Here is a 20953-nt window from a genome sequence, read left to right as displayed (position 1 = left end):
ATACTCAGGGAATTAATTGGAAAAGAATAAAGTTAACTTTTGATTTAGGCTGCGTAACTAGCCAAATATGCTAAACAGAATACCCTGTTCTCCATATTTGTTTAGGCATTATGTTTCTGTTGTGTTCCAGGAGACAGTAGATGAGAATATGACGGTGCTGGAAAGAAAAAACTTGAGGCGAGCCATGTACTCCAGAGAGGCTATAAAAACTGAAGAGGAAGTAGAAGGTAAGATTAGATAAACATGTAGCAAAACACTAATACACTAATATATGTTTTAGCAGTGTTTATATCACATGCTCATCTGGTACAATATTTTTTGTTTATTTTTCTTGCAACCTATCTGCAAAAAAGGGCAATTGGTTAGGCATTGTTAACCATGTAAGCCCCTGGTAGGAATCCTCATAAATCTTCAATAAACATCTGGGTGACACGAGGGTAGTACCCACTTGTTCCTCTTTGTAGTCATTTGCTGACTGCAGCATTGAAAAAAAAAGTTAAATTATCTGATTGTAGCACTCTCTGCTTTTGAAGACTTGTGTGATTGTTTTCTCAAGTCCACCTGGAAAGGATCTCCTGGGGTGGCATCTTGAACTTACTCAGGCTCCTGAGATAGTATAGTCATTGCTGTGCATTCCTGACCAAGCTGTTGATGTGAATGGTCTATGCCAAGATGTTTGGATGCCCACCCTCACCATCTGTCAGGAAGTCCAGGGTCCACTGACAGATGGCTGAGGTCCCTGGGGCCTCATTTATAACCGTTGCGTACGCACAAAACAGGCCCTGAAAGAGGCGTACGGGAAAATTTGCGCACCTGCACGCAAACTCTGACCCATGCGTACGAATATTTTGGAGACGGAGCAGTTTGGTGACACCATATGAGTCCTAATCATAAATACAATGCATGTTCACAATAACAGTTTAAATAAATAAAAAGAATGATTTAAACTATGTTTTACTTCTGATATAAACATTTCGATTAAATCTGCCATTCTCATTAATGGAGTTAAACACTTAAATTACATGAAATCATAACTGAGAAGTTACAAAAAGAATATATGTTCAATAAATATAAATATTTGTAGTGGATGCAATGCTTTTGAACACTTTTACTGTGGCATGTTGTGTTTTAACGATTTAACTACAGAGAGAATTGCTTATCATGATAACAGCAGATTGTATAAGAAAATATTTCTGTGCAAATAATGCACAACAAGGCCTATCTGTTTCCATAAAAAATTAAAATCAGTTAAAAATACTATTTAGCCAGTGGAAAAGATTGAGAAAAACGAATATGCATATGCAAATGATATGCAGATGATGATATGCATAGTAAAACTAGGCGTTGTAAGCTCCATATATGGTTATTTCGGGGAGGAGATGTATGTGCGCACAATATTTCGCTGACTGGGATTTATAAAGGGAATTTTGCGCAGGTTCTGGCGTACGTACGGTTTTATAAGTCTGAATATTTTTTGGCGTACGGCATTTTTGGCTTTCGGGCGCACATACATTTTTAGTAAGGATCCTACGCACAGTTTTATTAATGAGACCCCTGGTCTTGGAATTTAGCGTTGTAATGAAGCTGTAATTAAGAAATAAGATCCTCACATAATTCTCCTTCCCAGTGGGACAGAGCAACATACCTTCCTGCAGACTCCAGTGGCAACCCTGCTCCAATAAACCTGTAATTTTCATATAATCCTAATTATCTGTTTCAGGTATTTTTGATTAGGGTTGGAGCTTAACTCTGCAGGATGGTAGCCATCCTGGAGCAGAGTTGGTTACCCAGGTACAGAAAATAGGACCACAGCTGTTTAGTTATGGTGTTTTTGTTGTTCTCAGCACCAGGATAACTTGTTGACATTTTAAAATGTGATCGTATCGTGTTTGGTAACTGGGGTATATCCTTAGCTCTGGTTGGTTTCTAGATGTTCACCTTCTCGAAGCAACTCCTCCTCACTATGTTTAGAAACATGGGCGTATGAGTAACAAAGAGACATATTTTATATTAAAAAGAATGTGTATCAATATATTGGATCTGTGCATTAGCTCTCAAAGGGCCTAATAAACCTGCTACTGTCTGTGTCATTAATGTTAATCTAACAACAAAAGACAAGGAGAAAAATCATTCACTGCTCTTGACTGAATAGCTTTTGTAGTTTTAATAAATATTAGTGTGTTTTTAATTCATACAATGCAGTGCTCTTTGACAGTACAGTGTCCCCATCACTATACTTGGGCGTTAGGACCCACAAGGTGAACACCCCCTAGTGGCCTCACTAACACCTCTTCCAGCAGCAACCTAGTTTTCCCAGGAGGTCTCCCATCCAGGTACTAGATGCAATTCTTCATACAATGTAACAAGTACATTAGGTGTTATGGGAAGTGTTCCTGGTTCCAGTTGACCTAATTTATGCAGCTTAACAATACTTTGTGCATGCTAGGTTAAAGAGATGTGTTTTTGGTCTAGATTTAAACTGACAGAATGTTTGCTTCCTGAACAAGGCCAGGAAGACAGTTCAGATTTGGGTGCTAAATAGGAAAATTATCTACTGCCTTCATATGATTTTGATATTCTAGGTACTATCAACTGGCCAGAATTTTGAGATCACAATAGACGTGAAGGACTATATGTTAAGAGCTCGCTCAAGAACTGGGCAGCTAAACCATTTAGTACTTTGTAAATAATTAGCAAGATTTTAAAATGTATGCAATTTTTAATAGGGAGCAAATGCAGTGTTGACAGAATGGGGCTAATATGGTCATACTTCCTGGTTCTGGTAAGAACTCGAGCTGCTGCGTTTTGTACCAGCTGGAGTTTGTTTATTAAGCGTGCAGGGCAACCACCCAGTAGAGCATTACAATAATCTAGCCTTGAGGTCATAAACGCATGAAATAACTTTTCTGCATTTGTCATTGAGAGCATGTAATAATTTGGATAGATTTTTAAGATGGAAAAATGTGGATTTACAGATGCTAGAAATGTGGCTTTCAAATGAAAGATTGGTATTACAGAGTATACCCAGGTTCCTAACTGATGACGAAAACTTGACAGAGCAGCCATCAAGTGTTAGACAGTATTCTGGGTTATTACAGTACATGCAGAGGATTTTGGTCTAATAATTAAAACTTCTGTTTTTTCAGAATTAAGTGGTAGGAAATTACTAGTCATCCAATTGTCTGCATGACCCACTGAGACAGATTTGGCAGAAGTTTCCATGCTGCCAGATGGTCTACAAAGGGAAGCGGTCCCAAAAAACTGGTCTCTGGTGTATTTAGAGTAGTCAGCTCGGCGCCCTGAATAGGATAACTGGCAGGGAACAGCCAAACTGGCTTCTCTAAAACCCTCCTTGGAGGGGGCGAGTCTCCGAGTGCCGCAATGTCTCTGGTCAGACACTGAGACCTGAACTCGCTGGAAACTGCTGCGCCCCAAAGCATCAAGGGTGGCAGGGTTGGCAGAACGGTCCCCTGCGAGCACAGAGGAGAAGTGGGTACTGTATGATGAGGTGTAAATCACTTCCTCCAGAGGGGCCTGCCTTCAAATGCCTGAAACCACTGGTATCAGTCAGGACCACTTAGCCGAAGTGAAGGCCACTAGAAGGCTTTGGCTGAAAGTGCCACCCCGACCCCCTGCACCCTGTATAAGGATCTTATACGCATCTGGGGCTGCTCCCATCCAAAAGCCCCTGAGACCTGAGTTCGGCAAGGGAGGTACCTCTTGCTTCTTCGCCTCCTGAAACCTCTCGATGACTGAGGTGACAGCGTAGACGAATTGAAAGCGGGGCTTCCAGAAGAAATGCTTTTTCCTTCTCCTTAAAACCAGAAAGATTTAACCAGAAATGCCTCTCCGTGACCACCAGGGCTGCCATAGAATGACAGATGGCACTGGTCGTCTCCTTGGTGGCCCGGAGAGACAAATCCGTGGCCTGGCGCAGTTTTTTAATAGCATCTGGGCCCACCCCCCTCGCCTTCATCAAGGTCTCTTAGCAGGTCGGCCTTGTATGCCTGCAAGATGGACATAGTATGCAGGCATGCAACGGCCTGACCTACTGCAGTATAAGCTTTACCCACCAAGGCCAAAGTTGTTCTATATTTCTACACCCCCTCGCCTTCATAATTGATTATTCTCTAGATGGCAGACAAGTGCCAGTAATGTGGCAGTTGGCCAAATGTCAATATGCTCTAGTACTGGAGCTATATTGTTAGGTTAGCCTTCTCACTACAATGACTGACAAAATAATAGACCCCGTGCTTTGCCTGAAAAAGTAAATGTCTTCCTCATATGTTGTATTCTCAGTGCATGGTAATTTTACTATTATAGACCTCCTTGCTGGCTATCATAATACACTTGATTTGTTTGCTAAGCATTGTTGATTTTAATTGTAGCGTGGTAGAGTGAGCAGAAGTATTTAACATCTGCTGACGGAGCAGACCATGCTGGAATGACTGAATAATGAATGTGGGAATGGTTCTGTCTCTTCAGCACTGAGATTGTGCTGAGTGCTAATGCGTGTAAATGCTCTTCTACTGACCTAAACATTATATATATACACACGCACAGCATTACTGCTCTGCCACTCAAGGGTATTCTTGGCTTGGTGCAAGTGTTTGGCTGGGCTTTACAGTTGTTATTCTCATGTTTATTCCTTATTTCAGTATCTCTCCCTTCTTTTTCTATCCACCTACACTTGTGTTCTTAAAATGCCAGTGTGACGCTTCTTTTTAAATTTAGAGCAAGTGGGGTGTGCTCTCCACATTTAAGTTTGCACATGTTCAAAAGGTTGAATTGTGTTCTTGGGACAAGGATATTTTATATAGATGGGACAAGTTGACATGTTTTGTATGTTACACAACCAGTCCGTCCATCCATCCATCCATCCAGTCTCTGTTCATGTCTATGTTTCTATATATATATCTGTTCATGTCTATGTTTCTATCTATCTATCTATCTATCTATCTATCTATCTATCTATCTGTTTTCTTTTCATATCTATAGAAGAGTCTGTGGAGAGCGATGATGAAGATAACCTGTCTCAAGTGATGAGGCAAAGAGCGACCATTCCCTGGAGATCCTGTGGGACGTACCTGAGCTCTGCAGGCCTCCTCCTGCTTCTCCTGCTCCTGCTATCCCAGCTCATCAAACACTCCCTTTTGGTGGCCATCGACTACTGGCTCGCTCACTGGACTTCCAAAGTCATCGCAGCCAAAATTGATGCAGCTGCACACAACTGCTCCCTAGTGCAGGTAAAGTTAGACGGTTATACATACATGTGAACTTGATACACTTTCTGAAAAAGTGGCTAAAACTGTTGCATTGTGGGTGGTTGGCTAAACTCTGCATATGGATGCCCTCTTGAATGATTTAGCCATCAATTTACATAATTTATGGTTTGCACCTGCTGAAGAGGCAGTTCACCGACCTCGGATAGCTTAGATGTATGATTTCATTGGTTGCTTGGGTTGATTTTTAAAATGATCCATGATAAATATTGTTGATTGAATATTGATATTTTATATTTACAGGAGGCACATCAATGTTGAATGGAACATAGGAAAAAACAAGAGAAGGTGTTAAGAGCCAGATACAAACACTTCATTTTATTAATAGACCACCCTGCCTCTGAGGAAGTGCATGTTGTGGAGAGCTCAGCCTTAAGCTAGTATGTGCTGTGACAGCTCAGATAACACAGTGAGACTAGAATCCAGTTGTTCAGAGTTAGAGGCAAGGTAGTTTATTTAGTAAACCTCACCTTGAGTCAGTCAGATTGTTAAAATTTTGCTACTTTGCAGAACCCAGGGGTCTCATTTATAAAACTGTGCGTAGGATCCTTACTAAAAGTGTAGTGCTCCCGAAAGCCAAAAATGGCGTATGGCAAAAAAACATTCAGACCTATAAATCCTTGCGTACCCCAGAACCTGTGCAAAATTCCCTTTATAAATCCCAGTCAGCGGAAGATTTTGCGCACATGCGTCTCCACCCCATCTCTTCCCTGAAATAACCATATATGGAGCTTACAACGCCTAGTTTTACTATGCATATCCTCATCTACATATCATTTGCATATGCATATTCATCCATATTCATATGAGATACGGATGTGCCTTCACATTACATTACTAAAAATCATTTAGCAGCCTACCTTTGTCTTGTTTTTGAATAAATACATCAAATAGTATAAAATACATATCAATCTTTTCCACTGGCCAAATAGTATTTTTAATGGAAACAGATAGGCCTAATTATGCATTATTGATCATTATATTCACGAAAATATTATTTCTCCTATTATCATGCGCTAAGCAATCCTCGGTGTGGTTAAAACATTGAAACACAGGAAAAGTGTTCAAAAGCATTGCATCCACTACAAATATTTTTATTTATTAGAATATAAAAAATGTTGTAACTTCTCGGTAATTTAAGTGTAATTTAAGTGCTTAACTCCATTAATGAGAATGGCATATTTATTCTAAATGTGTACTGTATATCAGATGTAAAACATAGTGTAAACCATTCTTTTATTTATTTAAACTGTTATTGTGAACATGCACTGCATTTATGATTAGGACTCCTCTGTGCGTACGTAATGGTTATAAAATGAGGCCACAGATCTCCATCTTTCTTATAGACGCACAGGTCCAGCTCAAATGTTTTGTTTAAATATCCTCTCCACACACAGCTGCTCTGTGCAATAAGTGCAAAAAAATCTAATTTTATCCACTCCGCATGCTCCTCTTTAGCAGAGACACTACAAGACATCTTATCAACATATTTTCCGCATTTTCACAAACCAGTTTTTTCCGATCAATACTGCTCAATTACTGCTCAGATAATTGCTCAACGCATTTTAAGCAGCCGTCTTTGCCGTCACACAGAATGTAAAGTAGACTTTACCCCTGATTTAGACTTCCACTAATTAGTTATGTTTTTGAGTTGGTTCACATTATTGATGTTCTCTGCTGGAGTTCTATGGTAATGAATAGCCTTTTAGCCACCTTGATTGCCAGATTGATTTTCTTTCACTTTGTTATTTTTTCAGGGTTTACGATTAGCATTTGGAGGGTTGCAGTACATACATTAGAATTAGTCAGAAAAACCTCAGTCTTCCTGTGTGATTGAAATGATTTGCCTGCTAGAAGTGTTATGGATTTTTTGCAGAGTCACTTAAGTACACTTAAGGCTCGTTCACCCCACAGACGATAACTCTAACGATAACTATAAAGTTTTAATAATCATAATAATTCTATGAAAGCGTGGAAGAGATAACGACATGAGAAACCATATTGTTGGACGTTAGCTGATAAACGATAAAAACATTGACAGCCAATCAGAATCCACCTGAATTTAAATAGCTTGAGCATTTAAAGTGTCAGATGACAAAACTGCAGCATGTGCAAAACATTATTATCTGTTGCTGTGGCCGTTAATATAGTTATTGTTATAGCTATCGTTCTGCAACAATACTGTGACAGGCTGCAACAATAATATTGGCAAATAAATGCTTAAAATAGGCAGCTATTGCACTGTTATGAAAGTATAACCATGACAACATGTGTTAGAGTGAGATCAGCATGATAGAATTGCTTGCCAACCCTTCCTGTGCATAGAAATATTCAATCTTTCAACTCATGAACTATGTACCAAGTGAGTTGGTGTTTTTTTAAGTGTCGCCATTGTTCTCCCCACAGGTCGTTGGTTTCAGTCACTCGTCACACCTGCTGGTGTTCAGTTTGCTGTGCTGTCTGGGTATCGTGTTGTGTCTGGCCACATCAGTGGCCGTGGAGTGGACAGGCTTGCGGGTGGCCAAAGAACTGCACCACAGTCTACTCAGTAATATTATTCTCGCCCCAATGAGGTACATCTTAAACCTTCATATCATCAAGTGTTTATGTGGAATATTATGGAATGTTGTGTATAATTTGTTATGCGTGTGTGTGGGTATGTATTAAATACAAGGTGGGCGGCCAGTGTTTGCATAGGAGAGAGAGAGTTTATGTATGTGAACATGTCTTGTTTTATTGCTCTTTGCCTGTGTAAATATATTTTGTGTGGAATGCCAAAAGAGATATTTAGCTAAATGTCCTAAGTTGCTCTTTAACATACTGTACAGTGGAAGTGGATGGGAACTGCAGCTCGCAAACTCCTATAGAACAAAAAAGTATAATTTCATTTTCATTTCACAGAAGACAAAATACTCTTTGGGTGAACTAAACTCAGCAAAAAAAAGAAACGTCCTTTTTTCAGGATACTGTATTTGAAAGATAATTTTGTATAATCCAAATAAGCTTTACAGATCTTTATTGGAAAGTGTTTAATGTTTTTCATGCTCGTTTAAAAAACCATAAACGATTTTTGCTCACGCACCTGTAGAACAGTCCCTTAGACACTAACCGTTTACAGGCAGTAGACAAAGTCACAATTCCAATAATTTAGGACATTTAAAGAGACCTTTCTATTGAAAAACACTAGGAGAAAGATGCTCAGGGTTCCTGATCACCTGCATGAACTTGCCATAGTCCTATTGTGCTGAACCCTACCTATTCACAAGACGTAAAATAAGTCTTTGATGTCCCAAGAGTGTGTATGTGAAGTTTTAGCTCAAAATACCCCACAGATATTTTTATATAGCATGTTAAAATTGTCAATTTTTGAGGGTGAGCAAAAAACGCACCACTTTGTGTCTGTCCCTTTAAATACAAATGAGCTGCTGCTCCTGGCACAGAGGACGGAGCTTCAACAGCTTGTGTCCTTTTACCTCACACAGACATGCACTGAAATTTTCAAAAACTTTTAGCCTTTTATGTTCAAACTGGAATCAGACAATAATGGAGAGATTCAAGAAGAGGTGACAACATGTAGAAGCAACAGGACGTTTCTGAATGGTTAGTTGATGAATTTATGTAGCTTATGTGTAGTTATCTTCTAGTCATTGATTAGCATTTTCTGTCTTGATAATCTATAAATCGTGTTCAGGGGGCGGGATTTATGTAAATTTTAGGGTTTGTGATGTCAACCCAGGAGGAATGTCCTGTAGTCCCAACCAGCTGTTTGTTATAGTCCTTAAAAAGCGATTTCTTGAAAAGCCATTATCTCCCTTTGCTTTGAACTTTTAGCATTGTAGCTTTGCAGATGTTGTATACATCTCAAACAGCAAAATTACACACTAACTAAAGTTAAAAAAGTAAAATCATAATCAACCACCCCTTTAAGGCTTAATACAATTTAAACGGATGAGTTATAAAAAAATTCACCCCCTTCACAGTTGTCATGAAGGGCAAAATTAGCTACAGACCAAAACCACTTTTTGTACCAGGCTGTAAACTTTCTTTTTTTTTTTTTTTTTTTTTTGTAAAGTTGGGCATATTAACCCCTGGGATTGACTCTCTTTTGGAGCCTGTCTCTAGCGGCCAGTCGATTAATTTCAGTTTAAGTCACTTCCGTGTTGGTTTCAAGAGAGACCAGAAGGTTCCCACTTGCTTAGACACTTCTCTGAAGTAGGAGCTAATTTAGTTCTTCCAAAAGGCGTTCCTATAACTAAATTCGTTCTGAGTTCCTGCAGTGTGAAAACGCCAAAAAGTGGGTGCTTCCGCCAGTAGTTTTAGGAACTATGAAAACGCTCCTTCTGTGTGAAAGCCCCTTAAGACGCCTAAGACAGTGCTACAGGGAGACAAGGACAGCTGATCGTCCTTGCAGTGCCAAACCACGTGTAACCATATGTCCCAGATGTGTTCGAGAACTTGCAAGAGTGGAGTAACATTTCACAGCATAAACTGGCAAATCTGGCTCAGTTCATTAAGATGAGATGCACTGTAGGACTGAAAGCAGCTTCTGGCCACAACAGATACTGACTGCTCTGTTCAGGGACTCATTGTTCCATTTGTGTTCGTCAAATGCTTTTGAAATCTGTTCCATTTGTCTCAGTTGTTGAATCTTTTTATGAAATATTTACACATAATAAGACATTTGCTGAGGGGAAAAAGCATTTGAAAGTGAGAGGATGTTTTTTTTTTTTTTTTGCAGAGTAGCCTTTATTTCTTTGAGTCAAGTGATTTAACCTTTGAAATAGATTGAAATTTTCCTCAAATTGTTCCCTCTTTCTTTTTCCAGGCTCTTTGAAACGACTCCTTTAGGAAGCATATTAAACCGTTTCTCTTCCGATACCAATACGATAGATCAGGTAGGATGTTACGATACCCAAATCATAAAATGTTTGTGTGTTGCAGTATTACTCACTTGGTGATTATCAAACACAGCATTTAGTATTAGATTTTTATTTCTATCTATTTATGTTTCAGCACATTCCCGCTACCCTGGAGTGTTTGAGTCGCTCCACGCTGCTGTGTGTGTCAGCTCTGGGTGTGATCTCATACGTCACGCCGGTTTTCCTCATTGTACTAGCACCACTGGCCATCACCTGCTACTTCATCCAGAAATACTTCAGAGTCGCTTCAAAGTAACCAATCCGATTAATTTATCACTTATCTGAAGACATTTACATCTCCATGGCAACCACAGTATTGCATATACTTCTCCATTACTACATCGCAACTTTTTGTCCAGATTTGTTTTATGTTGTATAGTAAGAAATATGCCTTTATAGCTACAAATTTATTCTCGATACTAAGAGATACTTCACCCAAAAATGAAAATTCTCTAATCATTTACTCACCCTCCCACAACCCAGACGAATGATTTACTTTCTTCAGATGAACACAAACAAAGATTTTTTGAATTATAATCCATCTGTGTGTCTATATGATGCAAGTCAATGGACTCTCAAAAGTTGACGGTCAAAACAGCACAAACAACCATCATGACGGTACTACCTACAACCCCAGTGGTTTCTGAAACGAAACAACTAAAATATGAATACTCTATACTTTTTTACAACAGTTAGCTAGAAGTAATGGTTTGTAGTATGTATATATATATAGAATATATAACAATAGCAAGTTAGCTTTGAAAGCATAAGATCCCACCCTCACTTCAGAGCGTCTTCAAAACACATGAACACACACAGCCAGAGCAGAGTCTGCATTAACTCATGTCTCAAAAAATGTAACATTACAATAATAATGAGCATAAACAACTCAGAGAGCTCTGACACTGTGTCTACAGCAGATGCGACAATTGTCGAGACCAATGGACCGTTGCAAATCAGTTTGTTCTTAGCTCAGGTGCTTGAACCATAGAAATATATACATAGATGCCTCATTATTAGACGTTTCTATGGGCTGCTATACATAATCTATACATATTGGAATGTTCAAAGCAGGGTCCCTCAACACTCGAGAGCAAGTTGACTGTGCATCTACAACCATAGTTAGATGCATGTATGAATATCTATATCTGCAATAGACTCCAGCTGACGTTTTTGCGAAGGCGTCAGCTAACATGATTATTTATTTTATTCGTTATTTTACACGTCAAATCATTTTTTTTAACACTCATCTATTGTTTCACTCCATATAGACTTAAGAGGTCTTTTTTTCCCCTAAAAAATGTTTGTATTTATCTGAACAACGTGTCCTTTCCCAATGCCATCACCAAAAGACATGTCCTTTGGTTATAGCATGAGGGTGAGTAGATGATGAGAGAATTTTATTTTTTATTGAGATGTTTAGAGTAAGTGACCAGTGTGCTTGTATTTCCAGAGATCTCCAGCAGCTTGAAGACAGCACACAGCTTCCTCTGCTTTCACACTTCTCTGAGACAGTAGAGGGGCTCACAACCATCAGAGCCTTCAGGTGGGCAAAATGATGGGTTTGAGTGCTTTATTTGCTCATCTGTTGACCGTGGCAGTCACTCTGGATGGGAGCATCTGCTAAAAAAGACATACAAATGTATTAAACATATTCTTCTTGTATTTTCCCTCTTAGGTATGAGCCTAGATTCAGACAGAGACTTCTAGAGTTCACAGATGCCAATAACATGGCCTCTCTCTTCCTCACAGCGGCGAACCGCTGGCTGGAGGTTCGAATGGTGAGTTTATAAGCCACTCAAGTCAGTTACTATAGGGGCTTTCACACTGGAGTAACCTTTTCATAGTTCCTAGAACTATTGGCGGAAGTACCCGTTTTTTGGCGTTTGCACCGCAGGAACTAGGAACGATTTTAGTTCTAGGAACTCCTTTTGGAGGAACTACTTTACTTTAGCTCCTACTTCAGAGTAGTGTCTAAACCAGCACTATAGGAACTACCAGTGACTTTAGTGAACGCTGATTGGCCGAACGCACGCAAAACACCAACACATGCCATTTTTAAAAAATCTGTGTAAACACACAGATTATTTCCTATACATTTACTTCACAAACTAACTCTACGAACATTGAAAACAGTGATAGATCAGCCTTTTAACCCTTAGGCTTAGAAGAAAATCCAACGCAACTTTGAGGGGACCAAGAGAAACATGATTATGTATTTCTCCTCAGCTAGCAACACTGGACATCAACCACACGGCATACGCTAATACATTTTCATATACTGTCTACTTTCTATGTACAACAGTTCTATCTAATAACATATTAGACAGGACTGTTAGACAGATCGTAAACTAATGAACACAGAGAATACGAGCACTGTGTGCTCAGGCTCTGGCTGGCTTTCTCAGCGCCGTCAAAATAAGTCACATCAACAAGCGCTGCTTACGTCACTTCAGAGTTCCTACTGGCGGTGCGAAAGCAACCAGGAAAATGTCCCTAAGGGAACCATTAGTTCTCGGGGAACCACCCTGGTGGCTAGTTCCTAGAACTACCCTGTGCGAAAGCCCCTTATATGTGACATCTGTAGAGTTGGTTCTGTTTGTTTCAGTTAAACAATTTTTTATTTGATTAAATACTAGCAAAAATAGATGTTACTTCTTGAACGACTCAACAGTAATGGTTATACTATTGTATCTCTTGTGCAGGAGTACATTGGGGCTTTTATTGTCCTAACAGCAGCTGTGGCCTCCATCACAAACTCCCAATACAATCATCTGTCCACTGGGCTGGTGGGGCTGGGACTCACATACGCCCTCATGGCAAGACCACACACACATACATCTAACTTTCTACATGCTGATCTTCAGCAATATTGGACAACTTCTGTTACTGTATTTTATCTCTCAGGTGTCCAACTACCTGAACTGGATGGTGCGTAATCTGGCAGACATGGAGGTGCAGCTGGGAGCTGTGAAGAGAATAAAAGCTCTGCTGAGGACAGAACCTGAAAACTACGAGGGTCTGCTGTGTGAGTATCAGTAAACGCATGAAGGTTTTCTGTTAGAGCGGTGTCGTGTTAGCGGCCCCTAGGTAAATAATTAATGATCTTTGCTACGTAAGTGAATCAATCAAAACTAACTTTAGCTGGATAATAACTTTATTCTAGAGCTGCTGTAAAGCCAAAACAATCTGTTACTTTAATTTCCTAGTATCACTGTAAAGCTGCTTTGAAACAATCCATATTGTTAAAAGCGCTATATAAATAAAGGTGACTTGACTTGATTTAAACATTGGATATAGTAGATCTGTCTACTTCTTTTCCTGTGTTCTCACATTCTGTCCATCTTTCTCTGTATATCGTACGCCTCTTATCTCTTTGGTTAAATGTTTCTCTCTCAGCCGCGTCTCAGCTTCCAGAAGGTTGGCCTCAGCGGGGTGAGATTCAGATCCAGAATCTGAGCGTGAGGTACGACAGCACCCTGAAGCCTGTCCTCAAACAGGTCAATGCTCACATCAGCCCAGGACAAAAGGTACAATTATACATATATTTAAGAAAGTACATTTTCTTAAGAAAGTTAAATAATGATATTCAACTTATTTAAATATAAAGAGGGTATGCACAGTAGGCGGAGTCACTGCGGTCACACCCACTGAGTGGCAAAATGACTGAGTGGCAGTGATGGTGTTAAGCGCGAATGCCTCAAAAGAGCTGTGCGATTGACTATACAAATAGATTCAACAAGAAATGAGCTATCTTTTTACAGGTTGCTGAAAGCTACAGAATCCCTAAAACCCCAGATCACTGCCATTCGCAGAAACAACTGGAATCCAGGCAGCGCAACATGGATTTGCGGTCACCGTTTTTTTATGTTGAATGTTGAATTGTTAGGTAAAAATCATACCCTAGGCCAAATATTGACAACTCATCAATTAAATATTTACCATCTTGTATTTTGTATAACTGTAAAGTATTTGTCAGTGTTCAGTGAAAAAATGAGCCTTGTGTTCTACAAAGGGGCTATGGTTGGATGGTGAACTTGATTTTACATGTTCCTGGTTCAATATCTTTGTTAATCCTGGAACAACATTCCAAACAACCAATCAGATTTGAGGGACAAGTTTACAGTTTATGTCAAGTTTAGGCTTAGAACAAGAGTTAGGGGCTTCTACACCATTCTTATTCATCTATCGTAGGGTTAAGTTATGAGTAGGGTTATGTTTAGGGGTAGGGATAGAGTTAGGACTATGTTTTCTAACAGGAATGTTCTTCCAGGATCAACAAAAGATGTTGATCCAGAAACATGACTTACTTGGCAACATAACTGCGACCATGGCTGGATAATGTAGGACAAACCAAGTTTACCTAACAAAGCAAGTATAGATAGATACTGCACGGAACTCCATATAAGGGGCTTTCGCACCGGGTTGTTCTAGGAACTAGCCACCAGGGTTGTTCCCCGAGAACTAATGGTTCCCATAGGAACGTTTTCCTGGTTGCATTTGCACCGCCAGTAGGAACTCTGAAGTGACGTAAGCAGCGCTGTTGTAGTGACTTTTATTTTGACGGCGCTGAGAATCCCAGAGCCAGAACCTGATCACAGTGCTCGCCTTCTCCGTGTTCATTGGTTTATGATCTGTCTAACAGTCCTGTCTAATATGTTATTAGATAGAACTGTTACATAGAAAGTAGACAGTATATGAAAAGGTATTAGCGTATGCCGTGTGGTTGATGTCCAGTGTTGCTAGCTGAGCAGAAATACATAATCATGTTTTGCTTGGTCCCCTCAAAGTTGCATTGGATTTTCTCCTTAGTGATAGATGGGCCTCTTAACCTTTACACTGTTTTCCATGTTCGTAGAGTTAGTGTCTGGAGTAAATATATAGGCTGTAATCTGTGTGTTTACAAAGCTTTTTTTTTAAATGGCGGGTGTTGGTGTTTCGCGTGCGTTTGGCCAATCAGCGTTCACTAATGTCACGGGTAGTTCCTATAGTGCTGGTTTAGAGCCGACTCTGAAGTAGGAGCTAAATTAGTTCCTCCAAAGGAGTTCCTAGAACTAAAATCGTTCCTAGTTCCTGCGGTGCGAATACGCCAAAATCCAGGTACTTCCGCCAATAGTTCTATGAAAGGTTCCTCCAGTGCGAAAGCCTCTATGGTCTGCCTAGCGGCGACAGCTGAGTTTCTACAAAATATATTGGAACAACCAGAATTTCCATTTATGTCCTCATCAAGTTGTCAAGTCACCTTCATTTATATAGCGCTTTTAACAATATAGATTGTTTCAAAGCAGCTTTACAGTGATAATTGGAAATTAAAGTAACAGAGATTGTTTTGGCTTTACAGCAGCTCTAGAATAAAGTTATTGTCCAGCTAAAGTTAGTTTTGATTGATTTACTTCGGTTGCAAAGATTATTAGTTATTTACCCTTAATGCACTCTGGCCTGCTCATTTGCACAATAACGGTGCCTGGTGGCTCGAGAACGCAAACCTTGAAATGGGTTCCAAGGTGCCAGCGTTGACTTTCACGCGTCAGTTTCAAGCATCATGTCTTGAAGTACGACCAAGCGTCAAGTCAGATGTATGACTTGATGTGCGCTTTAGATTACACATCATTACCAAGCAGCTTTACAGAAAGTCACAATTTTATGTTTAATGCCTTAGTGCTTTAACAAGTTTTAGGGCTGGGATATAGATACAGATATAGATCTACCTATATTGTATTTATAGTGTTGTCTAGCAGGTAAAGCATTCACAGGCTTTGCTTGTATTTCCCGGGGGTCAAAATCAGGTACATAAAAATGACAGAAAAGCTGAGATCTGGCCTCGTGTCAGTGTCCATGGACCACCTCTTTGGTGAGTTGTGAGGATCACTTTCGAGTCCAACTCCCTCGAGTCGAGTCGAGTCAAACTACAGTTTCCCCTATTAAAGCCAGTTATGTTGCAAGATGTTTTGCCACTCAGTCTGACTGAGGGGGCGTGTCCTGGAGGGAAAGTGACGTCAATGCATACCCTCTATATACACACACACAGGCAATTATTTTGATTACATATTGTTAAAGGTTACCCATAAACCCTTTACTTTGTGTTGATCTGTTACAGCTTGGAATCTGTGGTAGAACAGGAAGTGGCAAGTCATCTTTCTCATTGGCCTTTTTCCGGATGGTGGACACGTTTGAGGGTGACTCTTTTTTATCAAGGCCAAGCTAATTTCATTCAATTTACAGAGTATAATATGTGGCATGGATATTAAGTCTCTATACTCCAACAGGGCGAATAATCATTGATGACATCGATATAGCAAAGATGCCTCTACAGACGCTGAGGTCGCGCTTCTCTATTATTCTACAAGATCCCTTCTTATTCAGCGGAACCATCCGGTGCGTCTCTTGAAACCAATACTGCATGAGTGAATAAAATTGTCTCAATATCCTAGACATTTTATTCATTTACAATACAAAAGCTAATATACTTTTGTTCAATATTATCAGTTTGAATTTGACACTTGAGTTGTGATTTCACAGGCCAAAATCCCCCAGATTTACATTATGAATGGATGACATACAAGCATGAATGAGCATGCTGTTTTCTCTCTGAATCTACTATAGCTTTTCTCCCGTTTCGGTGTTTTTAAAAGTATGGCTGTAGAGATGAAGGATTTCTGGGGCAAACTGAATTGATAGAGAAGTTCTATATGATCTGATTTTCTTGTGTTCAGTTTTAATCTAGATCCAGAGATGAAGGCCACAGACAGCATGTTGTGGGAGGCGTTAGAAATAGCACAACTCAAACCAGTAGTTAAAACCCTGCCTGGAGGACTAGGTAAGACACCTAAACATGATAAAACATGATTAGAGACTGATAGAAATCACGTTAAAGGGATAGTTCGGCCTAAGATTAAAACTCTGTCATAATCGAATCACTCTCATATCATTCCAAACCTACAGTATAATTTTTTTCCTTCTGTGGAACATTGAAGATGATATTTGAAATATATGAAAAATGTCACTATAAGGAAAGTCTATATGGGGATCAGTGTTCGTATGGGTTTGGAATGATATAATGGCGAGTAAATGATGACAACTTTAACCCCGTCATATTTTTTTAATGGAACAGTTTATTGAATGTTTAGAAAGTCTAGACAAACACATATTATAGCCACTTTAAATGCTCAAACTCTTTAAAGGTGCCGTAGAATGGATTATTTTATTATTTTATAATGTTTCCTGGGGTGCCCTTATAATGTTAGTATGTTTTTTAGATCAAAATTTGTTATAATTTAGAAATAAAAGGCATATTTCCTAGCCTGATTTCATTCCCTGGTTTGAACACTCTGTTTGAGGGGGCGTGTCTGCTGTGAGACTTCAGTGTTGTTGCCCTCTGCTGTGATTGGCTGACATGCTTGCATATGAAATATCTGGCATTACATGTAGAGCTATCTGGAAAACTTTTACTATTACAGCTTTTATACGTTTTTACTATTACAGCTATCGGGATTAACGAATCATGAGAAGTTTTTTTAAGTATTTAGATTATTCCAGCATTGAGCAGATGACAGCCTGTTGATCGCGTGAATGAAGATCTTATCACTGCAACGCGATTTACTGATGCATAAACAGTGTTGAACGACTTTGAGAGAAAGATTATCTGTCTGAACTTGAACAATTACACATCAGAAATTCACATAACCCACTGGTTCTTCAGAGGCTCGGATGAAGGAGCTAAAAAAATATTTTTGTGTTCATTTGTACATCCAAACACTGAGCAACTGCCATCGTTCGCTCGTTTGCAAGCCACGATGTCTCTCGAGGAAAAAACAATATCGCGCTGGATCTAGATAACACAGTGTAAATTATCGTTAATAAAATCACTACTTACCGCTTGCGGGAATATAACGTTAGTTGAAATTGCCCCCTTCGTCCGTTTGAGACGCCGAGAGAAGCCTGGGTGCTTGATATTGTTCCAGGTTAGAAAAACAGTCCGTGGTGAAATGGACAGAGCAAACTAACAACTTCGAATTAAACCGTAGCGGTATCCGATTATAGATAGATTATAGATAGATCTGCCATTTTCCCTATGATCCTCCTCCTGCTTGTTTCTTCACCTGCAGAACTTCTGATGATTCGGCTGCGCAGTTTCGCCTGGCATTGAACATGGGCTGGCATATGCAAATTTTTGGAGGCGTACATATTAATGATCCCAACTGTTGCGTCACAGTCGGTGTTATGTGGAGATTCGCCTGTTTTTCAGGGGTGTTTTTCAAAAACGAGATTTAAATAAGAAAGAGAAAACTATGGTGTTTGAGACTCACTGTATGTCATGTCCATGTACTGAACTCTTGTTATTTAACTATGCCAAGATAAATTCAATTTCACATTCTAGGGCACCTTTAAAGTCTTTTGGAATCTGATTGGCTCTCAATGTTTTTATTGTTCATTAACTGGTCAGAAAATCATCCTGGAAGTGATTCTAACGATAATTTTCCTCTGTGTTGTTATCTTTATGGTTGCGGTGTGGACTTCCCTATTCTCATAGAATTAGAACGATTATTAAAACTTTATATTTATATAGTTATAGCTACCATCCTTGGTGTGGACAGGCCTTTTTAGGGTTAAGATTTAATTTAAGATCTTAACTAAATCTAAATATATGATTGATGATACTCTTTCCTTGCTTTCAGATGCTATAATAACCGAAGGTGGGGAGAACTTCAGCCAGGGGCAACGTCAGCTGTTCTGTCTGGCGCGCGCATTTGTGCGGAAGAGCAGTATTCTGATTATGGACGAGGCCACTGCTTCCATAGACATGGCTACGGTGTGTGTGTGTGTGCTTAGAAGTACAATAGAGAGTAAGAGAGTCTAAGAGGTAGAAGGAAACCCCCCAGGGGTCACGACCTCGATTCACTTCACACTATTCTCAAACACCCTTCTCCTCCGACTGCTCCTCCGCCTTCATCTCTCCGGAGTAAATGAACCGTGGCTGTGCTAAATGCACTGGCTGGGTTTCATAGAGGAATGGACACACAGTGATAGATTCAAAATGAAAGGAAAGCATCCGTGTGAAAAGTACTGGTGTTTCTGATATAAAGAATTCAAAATAAAAATGCCATGCCAGCTTGAATGGAAGCCAGAGGTTTTCAAAGTCAAATTACATACACAGATTCTTAATAACGCTATGGAAGATATTCAGTCAAGAGCAGTGAATGATTTTCTTTTTTTTTGTGGTTTGATTAACATTAATGACTGGCTTATATGAGGCTGCTGTCACTTTAAGAGCTTATGCATGGATCCAATGAAATGAAAATTTCGCTCAACTGTTTAATTTCACTTTAGATATAACCAGACATTTTGACACATAAGCCGTGAAAGTGAACTGAATTCAGCACATGTACCGAATTAAGTTCTCTCTCGCGGTTTATTGTAACTTATTAAAAAGTGCGTCCCGCTCTTTCTTCTCATTCGCCCATGTTCCTTTGCTGCTCTATCGTGTTTAGGCAGTCCTGCGCTGCATTGAAATATTTACATACAGATAAACTACATAGAAAAATCTCTATTGTCATGTCGCCCAGCTCTACAGCCCCACACTTTGAAAACCCCTGATGTAAGCTATCATTAAACACTAATATATAAAGTAATATACATGTTAATTTTTTTATTAAATCCTTCACTTAAATTGTTATAACAATAATATAATTTGTTAATACAAACTACTAAATTAGAGAAATGCATTTAAAAAGAATATATTATTAGGTTAAAAAGTTAGAAATTATATATACATTTGTATGTAATTATTATATATAATAATAATATAACATACAATTTATATCATTTCTAACTTTATAATATATGTAAATTATATTTAATTTAGCCATTTTCCTGCATTTTTTCTAATAATAAATTACATATAAAATACAAATTTGAATTATTAAAATAATATAATATGATATAATGCCCTTTTTAATAGATTAGGTTAAAAAGTCTGTCTGTAATTATATATATATATATATATATATATATATATATATATATATATATATATATATATATATATATAACAATAGATTAGGTAAAATGTTTGAAATTATAAATTTTCATTTTTATTATAGAAATGATATGTATAAATATATAATACATATAAATATATATATATAATATATAATTAATATATAGAATAAATAGAATAAAATGCTCTTTTTAAATAGGTTAAGTTTATAGTTTATTTTATTAAATATTATATTATATTAATTATGCTTTTTTTTTTAATAGGAGAGCATTCTACAGAAAGTTGTGATGACTGCCTTCGCCGACAGAACTGTGGTCACCATCGCCGTAAGTTGCCCATTATGTTGCTTTCAGATTTTAATATTTGAAGCTGTAGTTAAAGCCCAACAGCATGACGACGATTCAATGCTTTTAATGATTAAGAGGCATTTCAGTCAGATCAAATAAGCTCTCAGCCATTTAACATCATTCTGTGTGTGTGTTTTTCCACAGCATCGTGTGCACACCATCCTGAATGCAGACCTGGTGATTGTGATGAAGAGAGGAGTCATTCTGGAGTTTGATAAACCTGAGGTTCTCCTGAATCAAGAGGACAGTGTGTTCGCGTCGTTCGTGCGAGCCGACAAATGAGCCCGGAGACCCTCTACTGAAAGTGCACTTGTACCATGAATTATAAATTATTTATAACTGTATTTATCATAATCACATTTGTAAATAAAATCTTAAAACATTTATTAATAAAAAATATTTAAACAA

General features: G+C 38.7%; 1 protein-coding gene across 3 annotated transcripts in view; it reads left to right on the top strand.

The window, feature by feature from the left end:
• abcc8 (ATP-binding cassette, sub-family C (CFTR/MRP), member 8) overlaps positions 1-20953 on the top strand; it is a 73250-nt gene extending 52297 nt beyond the window's left edge. For 2 of the 3 annotated variants that reach the window (XM_079859954.1, XM_079859956.1), the window contains 16 exons: positions 131-227; positions 4999-5246; positions 7689-7855; positions 10108-10177; positions 10296-10453; positions 11655-11747; positions 11880-11982; positions 12907-13020; positions 13109-13229; positions 13601-13731; positions 16299-16377; positions 16468-16576; positions 16915-17018; positions 18877-19010; positions 20462-20524; positions 20690-20953. In XM_079859954.1, the coding sequence (XP_079716080.1) occupies positions 131-227; positions 4999-5246; positions 7689-7855; positions 10108-10177; positions 10296-10453; positions 11655-11747; positions 11880-11982; positions 12907-13020; positions 13109-13229; positions 13601-13731; positions 16299-16377; positions 16468-16576; positions 16915-17018; positions 18877-19010; positions 20462-20524; positions 20690-20827 (1929 nt within the window). In that variant the 3' untranslated portion in view covers positions 20828-20953. The remainder of the gene's footprint in view (positions 1-130; positions 228-4998; positions 5247-7688; positions 7856-10107; positions 10178-10295; positions 10454-11654; positions 11748-11879; positions 11983-12906; positions 13021-13108; positions 13230-13600; positions 13732-16298; positions 16378-16467; positions 16577-16914; positions 17019-18876; positions 19011-20461; positions 20525-20689) is intronic. The other variant, XM_079859955.1, reaches the window with a different exon arrangement.

This window comes from Squalius cephalus (assembly GCF_949319135.1).
Source record: "Squalius cephalus genome assembly, chromosome: 23".
Lineage (NCBI taxonomy): Eukaryota > Metazoa > Chordata > Actinopteri > Cypriniformes > Leuciscidae > Squalius > Squalius cephalus.
This window is presented reverse-complemented; position numbering and strand designations above follow the sequence as displayed.